The following is a 9,813-nucleotide window of genomic DNA, read 5'->3' as shown; positions in this document are numbered from 1 at the left end:
ACTGTAACGTGGTCATCGGTATATGGTGTATACCGGTGAACACATGATTGAGGACCGGAAAAAACGGCCTGAATCATGATCTCCAGGGTCTCAGCTACCCCCAGTAACTGAAGCCCCGGAGATTTTGCAGCGCTGGGGGGCGCTATTTACCTTTTTATGACCGTCGTTTTAAAATGGCAGATCAGAATAAGTACCCTTTTTTGCTGCCGTTTTAATTCGTAAGGTGGTCGTAATGGGGTTAAAGCTGCACCCAGGTCCTGGTCTCTGCTGTCGTGGGCTCCGGTCAATCCCAAGCAAGTAAGGGGCCACCACCGGTGTTTGAAGAAAGAGAGAGAGAGAGAATGTCCTTTTCCTAGGATGTCCCACTCAACAGTTAGGTGACCGGGCTGAGCTCCCTCTCCAAGCCCTGGGCCTAGTAAAGTCCAAGCATTCCAGAGGTCTTTTGTCAGAACGATGTGAGTGTGTTGCGCTTCCTTCTACCCCCAGTGGAACCTGCCCCCCAGATGGCTGGCTTCAGTGACCGGGGAAGTCCCATCCCTCGTGATTGCCACCCCCCTGCCTACCCTGAGCCATTCCACCCTGTGTGAAGGCTCCTAAGCTGTATGTAAAGTGTTAATGTGGAACACCGGTGATTAATCTCACCCTTACCTGAGATGAATACGGCACCTTAATTGAGGTGCAGTACCCTATGGTGACCAGAGCCTCAGGGGCGCAACAGTCCAAATGGAGTCATCGTGTGCTCTGTTGTGTACCATTTTTGGACATATATATAGCCTCAATGGAACTACTGAACATGGGAAACAGAGAGGGGCAGTCATCCGTGAGGATCATGGAAGACCTCAACCCACCCTGACACAGTAGTGCAGTACAGACATGGGGGGAAGAGTGGAGTGGGTGTTATGTGGTGTGGAGGTGATACCTGCTGGCTGCTGATCGTCTGGATCCTGTTAACTTCTATGGACCTTGTGCCTCACTCGGTCAGGAAGGAGACAGACACCCGGTAACACTTGCATCACTTTACTGAGTCATTTGCCAGAAGAAAGTTTCACACTCTGTACAGCAGATTCATCATCATCATTATTATCTTTCAGGTACATTAACTCCAATATTCAGCTCGGCTTTGCAGGGACAGCCGTAATGGGGCGATTTAACCCGCTTCTTTGGACCCACTCCCCCAGCATGGTGGTGGGACGTTCAGCTCGGCTAAAGGACAGAACGACCAACTTGCCCTCCCGCCGCAACTGCCTTCCCACAGGTACCAACAGATAACATCTCAGGTAGGAGCACCTAAATTTCTCCTTATGTCTCCATAACAATCTGGACTTATGTCCTGCTGCTATAGAGCCCCTTTAGACAACTTTCCTTCTCTTCCTGTCTTTCTTTTGCTGTTTATGTAGCAGGGACCAAGGGATGGCAAAGGTATGGGCTTCCTTTACTCCTTAAATCCTATCCCTGTCACCTCCTCCCTTCTGCACTTCATTCTGCTTTTCTGTCACTCCTGGACTTCTCTCTCTTGATCTTTACTCTTTCACAGCCTTTCCCTATCTGCCTGTAACAGGAAGTTCCTTCTCCTATATACCCTCCTGGGCTGATGAGCCCTCTCTCTCACTTAATGCCCTGCTGCCCTGTCATCTCCCAGTCCATCCCTTCTCTCTGAGGGACCCGAGACCCATGACCTCTGGTGGCAGCCGGCCGTATTACACAAGGGGAGGAATATACATTAATGCAAGAGAGTTTACAAAAATACAACACATTACTACAATGCATTCTACACCAATACTCTGTAGTTCCAATAGTCACGAGCGGGGACGTGGGGCGTTAGGGCACTGGTCACCCTATTATATTTCCCCCAACTTAAATTAGCCAGTCCCCTGGCCCTGGGAGCTGCTCCTAAAAGACATAAGACACCATAGACTAAAACATGCTTGAACTGTGGGCCAGGTATATTCATGAACCCTATTGGTACTGCCACTATACCCATGTATGAGCCTCCCTTCCCTGCCACAGAGACCGTTATCAGCTAGTGGTAGCTTTCAGTACTGCGACATAACCCACCTAAAAGAAAACATTTTAACATGTTACATACATTATAAAACACTATCACATAGCATTCAAGATTAATAACATGAGCACGTGTTCTTGCCAGCGGCCCTCTGGGAAAATACGCAAACAGTTCAGTCCTCTCACCCGCCAGTCATGGTGAGGACCATGTCGTGTGTTCATCATCTATAGGTGACTGGCTACATTTATTTTTCCTATTACAAATACATTGCAGTACTTTTTGTCCTGTGACTCTAATTGGCATATACTTCACTGACAGACTGGTATACAGTTGAAACCAGAAATTCACATACATGTTCCAAAAAATACTAATGCATGTTATTCTCACTACGTGACATGAAATTAAAATAAAACCTTTTCCGTTTTAGGTCAATTAGGAACGAAAATTATTTATATTTGCCAAATACCAGAATAATTAGAGAGAGAATGTTTAAGGTATTTTTAGTGCTTTCTGCAAAGTCTAAAGTTTACATATATGAAGAGTACTATGCCTTTAAAACAATATTGGATTGCCCATATGATGATGTCATGTCTTTGGAAGGTTCTGATAGGTTTATTTGCAACATCTGAGTTAATTAGAGATACACATGTGGATGTATTTTGATGCACACCTGAAACACACTGCTTCTTTGTGTAAGATCATGGGAAAGTCAAAAGATATCAGCCAAGATCTCAGGAAGAGAATTGTGGACTTGCATAAGTCTGGTTCATCCTTGGGTGCAATTTCCAGATACTTGTACAAACAATTTAAACAAGTAGAAACAAGATGGGAATGTCCAGTCATCATACTGCTCAAAAGACACGTTCTGTGTATCAGAGATGAACTTGCTTTGGTCAGACACGTGCATATTAACCCAAGAACAAAAGCAAAAGACCTTGTGAAGATGCTGCCGGAAGCTGGTGAGATTGTGTCTTTATCCACAGTGAAACAAGTACTGTTGAGCTGAAAGGCCACTGTCAGGAAGAAGCCATTACTCCAAAAGACACATACAAAAAAACAGTTTAATGTGTGCAAATGCACACAGGAACAAAAACCTTAATTTTTGGAGACATGTCCTGTGGTCTGACGAAAATAAAATTGAACAGTTTGGCCATAAAAACAATTTTTACATTTGGAGGAAAAAAGGAGAAGCTTTGAAGCCTAAGAACACCATCCCAGCTGTGAAACACGGGGGTGGCAGCATCATGCTGTGGGGTTGTTTTGCTACAGGAGGGACTGTTGCACTTTACAAAATAGATGGCATCATGAGGAAAGAAGATAATGTGGCAATACTGAAGCAATATCTCAAGACATCAGCCAGAAACTTAAAGCTTGGGTGGAAATGGGTCTTCCAAATGGACTATTACCCAAGACACACTGCCAAACTGGTTACAAAAATGGCTTAAGGATAACAAAGTCAATGTTTTGGAGTGGCCATCATAAAGCCCTGATCTCAATCCTATGGGAAATTTATGAGCAAAGTTGAAAATTCTGATGCGAGCAAGGCGACCTACAAACATGGCTCAGAGTCAGTTACACTAGTTCTTTCAGGAGGAATGGGCCCAAATTCCCATCAACTATTGGAGAAGCTTGTGGAAGGATATCCTAAACATTTGACATACAGTTTAAGGGCAATGGTACCAAATACTAATGAAATGTATGTAAACTTTTGACTTTGCATAAAGTAATAAAAATGTCTTAAAACATTCTCTTTCTCATTATTCTGTCATTTGACAAATATAAATAATTTTGGTTCCTAATTTACCTAAAACAGGAAAGGTTTATTCTGATTTCACATCAGATAGTGAGAAGAACATTAAAGCCCACTTTACACGTTGCAATTAGTTGTACAATCGCATTTGCGATGTGACACGCCCAGGTTGCATACGGGATCTTATGAGATTGCACATAGGTCGTTCATTTCCTGTCACACGAGCGTTAGTAGTCTATGTTAAGTTGTACAATTTTGTGTTTGTTTCGTGTGATCATGTGTTCCGTGATTTTTTTTTTTTTCCACAATATATGCAAATGTGTTCGCAAGTATACTCCCTTATTTCTCTCCAAGCATACATGTCGTGAACGCATTTACGTCATTTAATTGATTAATTATCCACACCAGGCTGAATTCCGCTAACTTTGTGTGTATAAAAGCCTCTCAATTAAAGGATTTTTGTTGTTAACCCCATTCGTGACATCGCTGGTGCGTTTGTAAACGCTTTTTCTTTGCAAGTTTGTTTCTGGTTTTCCTGTGAAATATCTGAGGTAGGTAACATTTTTAAATTAACAATGTTTTTTGTTTTTTTTTTGTTTGAATATTGTGTGAATTGTTGTTTGAAAATTACTATAAAAACGTTATTTTGTTGATCATGTCGTATAATGTTTCAAAATGTTAAAAAAAACTTTTTTTTTTATATTTGTTTTTCTTATATTATTGGCAGATGACGAACACACATAATGAGGCCTTCATAAGGGAATTTATAGATCACTATCAGGCGTTGACATGCCTCTGGCAAATTAAGAGCAAAGATTACAGTAATAAAGTAGTCAAAAGGCGTGCGTACCTTGAATTGGTCGACATAGTAAAAAAACACTATCCCACAGAGGAGGTTGATATTAATGTAGTTAAAAAAAAAATTCAAGGTTTGCGGACTGTGTTCAAAAAAGAAGTTAAAAAAATTGAGGACTCTAAAAGGTCTGGTGCCGGTACAGACGAAATATACACACCACGCCTCTGGTACTTTGACTTGTTAACATTTATTCGTACTCAGGAAATGCCCAGAACTGGCACCAGTTTGATTTCTATACAGGAAGATTCAAATGTCCTTTATCAGCCTGAGGTAATTACTATTTAAATGTATTGTGTTATTAAAGTGTTATATGAACATTTACTCAACTATTCTTAATATTTGTTTATCATATATATATATATTATGTGGACTATTTCTAAGAAATACTCACATTCTTAATACATTGACTAACTAATATGTTTATATTTTCAAAATTACTGCAACTATTTTTAACAAAATCTGTAAAGTTAATTCTTAATTTAAATTAACAGTCACAAGCAACAGACAGTCAACAACCCAGTGAGAACACAATCAGCCCTGAAAATATGGATGCTGTTCATATTGAGGATGATGCCGATCCAGCCTTGCGCTCTTCAAGCATGCATTTATTTCCTCGACGCAAAAGGAGGCTGCAACCTACCCCTCACAATACGGATTTAGTTGGACTATGTCATAATATTATTGCCAAATTTAACAGAAAACCAGCCAGCGGCTTCGCCCAATATTTAGATGAAAAACTAGAAGATATGACCAAAGCGCAAAAGGGGCATTGCGAGCGTGTGATTCTCGAGGTAGTGCGTGCCGGATTAGACGAAAAATTACATGCTACATCATGTTATGAACATGCTGAACAGGCTAGCCCATCAACATTGACAATTGAGGCAAGTAGCCAAACAATGCAGGATGCAGATACACCAGCCAAGAGTCAATTTTGTCAACTGAAAACTCGTTCAGCAAGGTGCTGAATTTTTTTGGACAAGTTTTTTTTTTTTTTTTTTTAAACATGGAAAAAATTAAAAAAAATTAATCAATGTTTAAAAAAATGTGCGTTTGAGTATGCTTCAGTTTAAATGACTAAACCAGACATAAGAAAAATAGCTTAAATTATGTTTGCTTACTTTCAAATAAAGAATGTTTAATTTGGCCTTGAGGATACTAAATTAATGTTACCTTTCATTTTAACGTGTAACAAATAAGGGAAAAAAAAATTTTTGCTTTAGGTTTGGTCATCTATGTATAAAACAATTTACAATCCACCAATGTATTTGTTGTAATGATTCAAATCATTACCATGTATTATTTAGCCGCAACATTTTTTGGCGACAATAACAATGTAATATGCTTGGACAGTTTAAAAATAAAGGAACATAATTAATACTCACAATTTTGTATTTTAGTGCATATAGATATTTATTATGATGTTTGGAAAATCACATCATTTGTATACATGGTTTTTATTTTTTCTTTTTAACATACCCATAAGAAAAAAAAAACATATTTAATTAACATATTTATTTAAGTAAGAATAATCATATTATATCAGCTTGCCAATTCACTGCACCAGTGGTATTAAAATATGTACAATAAAGATCTCTATTCTCCATAGCTTCTACTCTTCTACGCCCAAAATGGCTTGGTACAGACAAGGAAGCCAGATTCACCGCATCCTCACGCCATGTTCCTAATGTTATATCCCCAGAGTTTGTTACATCAGCATCGGCATATCCAGATGGCATATAACTTGTCGCATCTTTTTTGCGTAAAAAGTTGTGCAATATGCAGCAAGCAAGGACAACACTATCTATCGAGCTGACTTTCATGTTAATAGGGGAATAAAATATCCGAAACCTACTGGCCATTATACCAAAGGCATTTTCGACTACAAGTCGTGCTCGTGATAGTCGGTAATTATAGATACGTCGTGTTTGATTTAAGGTTGCCAGAGGATATGGTTTTAACATGTTTTTATGCAGAGGAAATGCCTCATCTGCTAAAATGACAAAATTAAGATTATTTATATTTTCTCTGTTGCTAGGAAACGGTATTTGATTATTTTTAAGACGCTGACCAAAAACAGTACGCTCAAATACTCCACCATCAGACACGCGTCCATTGATGCCCACATCGACAGTTATAAATTCATAATGGGCGTTTACTAAGGCCATAAGTATTAAACTATAATATCCCTTATAATTATAAAAAAAAGAACCACTGTTGTGGGGTTGCGTGATTCTGATGTGCTTACCATCGATTGCTCCACCGCAGTTTGGAAATTGCCATATGTGATTAAAATCATCAGCAATTTTGGCCCAATCTTGAGCATTACCTGGATATGGCATATACTCACGTAAAGAATTTATAATAGCCACACAAGTCTCCAGTATGAGGCTACTGAGCAGAGAACGTGAAATAGCTGAGGAATATTGGACGTCCGTCAATGAACGTCCTGTTGCCAGAAATCGCAGGGTTACAGCCACACGTTCCTCCACTGGCACTGCAGGTCTCATTACGGTGTCCTTACGAGCAATGTATGGCTTCACTTTAGACACTATATATAAAAAGGATTCCTCGCTCATCCGTCAATAATTACGGAAATCATGGGGATGTGTGTCTTGTAATTCCCGCAGTAGATGCATGTGGGTCAGGGTAGGTCGACGGATGAGCCATTTTCTGGACCAAAGACGACGGGTTTGGGTGCTGTTAATCCTATTGTCGTCTTCCGCAACTGTAGCTGCAGTCTGAATTAAGCCTACTGCTAAGACAGCATATTCTGGATCCGTAAGCATGTTGATTCAGTTCTTGCATCAATTTTGCATTCAAATGTTTTGATATTTATAAAAAAAAAAGGGAAAAAAAAAAATAGAATAGATTCATGTAAAAAATATGTTATACTTTTCCAAAATAGTCATTTAGAAACAAAGATACATCATATTAGAAAAACCTTAGGGAGGAAAATCTTACATTTTGAAAGAGTAAAATATTAAAAAAATAAAAATTAAAAAATACAAAAAAAAAATAAAACAAAAAAATAAAAAAAAAATAAAATATATACCTTCAATTACGAGAAAGCAGGACAAGCAGGATGTATGCCCTTGACAAAATTCCCAAGTATAACTCTGTTACGCAGGACAATCAATATCATTACACACATACATACAGGCTGCAAATAAATGACATTGAGTTCAACTATTTATAGTGAGATCAGATCACTTCCAAACGCAAGTGCACACAATTTCCACCAATTAGGCGATGGGCGTATCAGCGCCACAAGATACAACCTCTTCACAGTATGACGTCCAGATGATGGGAGGAAACCATCGTATGAGGGATGTCACACGCTGCAATTGAGTAGTTGCGATCAACCAAACGTTCAATTCTAGAGAAAGATATGATGTGTTTGCGATCAACGGTTTTGTGTTCAATCCTGATCGCACGTAGGTGTCACACGCAAATACGTCACGAACGATGCCGGATGTGCGTCACTTACAACTTGACCCCAACGACGGATTGTGAGATATATTGAAGCGTGTGTAGCGGGCTTTAGATGTGCTTTTTTACATAGTGTATGTAAACTTCTGGTTTCAACTGGAGGTAGTATCAATGTATCTACCAGTCACATTTATCATCTAATCACAGACAGTCATTAGATGCTTCATTACAAAAAATAGGGTCAGAGATTGTTCATTACCTTTAATGTACATACGAATTTCTAAAATAAGAAGTTGGCGTGGAAAAAAAGTCCCACTGGCCAGTGTGCAAGATTTCTATCTTTTATGTTTTATTATTAAGAAAGATTGTGAAATGGGGAAAAATGTGCACATTTTTTTTAAAAGACACATTTAACAAAAAAGCCAGAGTTAAATAGTAGATAGTTTTCTCATGATATATTTCCTTTAAGCAGAACATCTCAAGTTTGGCTTTGGTCATTCTTTACATTTAGGCATGATGTATTTGTGCCGCCCCCGTGCCAGAAGCCGCCGCTGCTCGGATCCGGACCTTCTAGGGGGGTGGCTCGAGGGTCTCTGGACCCGGGGGTCTCGCGGACATGCCGAATAAAAGGGGGGGGCGTAAATGTACGGGGTAGGCCGTCTTAAGTTTGTGACGCCACCCACAGTTTGTGGTGAGGTGGACACCACCGCTGCTGTTGTGGGGCACCCGGGGGAGATGTAGTGGCAGCTGGATGTTAACCCCTCCATGGGTAGGGATGGTTGCCCCGGGACCCAGTGTCTTTGTGCAGGTTATAGCGATGGCGAGCCCTGGCGTGCCTGAGCAGGCAGGGGGATGTTTGGTTACTCACAGTAAATGAACCACACGAGACTTTTAGTAAACCAAGGTGCTGGTGGCCGGCCGCCGTGGCCGGTTGCATTCAGGTCCCCCACCCAGGATGGTGGTTTTCCTCTGCACTGACTTTGTGTACGGTGGACTTCCTAGTCTGAAACTCAGGAGTCCGCTCCCGGCTGCATGTGGCCTAAGGGCCATGCCCGCAGACGCTGGCCCGTGGGATCTATGGGCCCTGGCAGTGGCCTCCTATCCCTATCGGTGGGCTGTTGTCTTCTATGAGAGACTTTGGGTGGGACAGGACCTATAATCCTGGCCTCAATCGGTTAATTAATCAGGCCGCTGGTTTCCGGTCCTGGCTTTAGGGTCCAAGTACCCCCCTTTGTGCTACGGTTTCCGTGTCGGCTCCCCGTGTCGGTACCGGCGGGCTACAACCCTGTCCCGGTCCACCTCGGTTCTGCCGAGCCGTCTTCCCGTCTCTTGCTGACGGAGACCACCGTCTGCCTCCTAGCCAAGGCACCAGGGCTCCTACCCTGGCACCGTTCAACTTGAACTTCATCTGCTGGAGCTACACCTAGCTCCAGCACACACTCCTCTCCACTTGAACTCCAAACTGAACTAACTACTGTTTTCCCACCCCGGGCTGTCTAAACCCTTGGGTGGTCGTGTCCAACCACCTGGTCCCACCCACTGGTGTGTCTATCTTTCCCTAAGGGGGGGTGACTAGGGTTTCAGGTCAGCTGTGTGTTTCCTATGTGAGGGAAAGTGTTATGCGAGAGCCTTTCTGTGACTACCTGCTTTTGTCAGGGCGTCACATTCCCCCTTGGTTTAATACAGACGATCCGCGGGCTGTCCGACCACCAACATTTATTGAACAGGAACCGAAAATGATGAAAAAGGGGTATAACACAATTACAACTATACTAA

The 9,813-nt window shown here is 41.4% G+C and overlaps 1 protein-coding gene across 1 annotated transcript; it reads left to right on the top strand.

The window, feature by feature from the left end:
- The first annotated feature begins 1,167 nt into the window (after positions 1–1,167).
- LOC142300775 (uncharacterized) lies at positions 1,168–5,969 on the top strand. The gene is made up of 3 exons (XM_075341906.1): positions 1,168–1,277; positions 4,480–4,878; positions 5,100–5,969. The coding sequence occupies exons 2-3, from the start codon at positions 4,480–4,482 to the stop codon at positions 5,571–5,573; spliced, it is 873 nt and encodes a 290-aa protein (XP_075198021.1). The 5' UTR covers positions 1,168–1,277; the 3' UTR covers positions 5,574–5,969.
- Positions 5,970–9,813: the final 3,844 nt, after the last annotated feature.

Source organism: Anomaloglossus baeobatrachus, chromosome 1 (assembly GCF_048569485.1).
Source record: "Anomaloglossus baeobatrachus isolate aAnoBae1 chromosome 1, aAnoBae1.hap1, whole genome shotgun sequence".
Lineage (NCBI taxonomy): Eukaryota > Metazoa > Chordata > Amphibia > Anura > Aromobatidae > Anomaloglossus > Anomaloglossus baeobatrachus.
This window is presented reverse-complemented; position numbering and strand designations above follow the sequence as displayed.

What these genes read in the sequence shown, in the direction of transcription:
- LOC142300775 (XM_075341906.1), top strand. Translation starts at nt 4,480, where the DNA reads ATGACGAACACACATAATGAGGCCTTCATAAGGGAATTTATAGATCAC. An exon ending in ATGTCCTTTATCAGCCTGAG is followed by an intron (nt 4,879 to 5,099) that starts GTAATTACTATT and finishes TTAAATTAACAG; the next exon opens with TCACAAGCAACAGACAGTCA.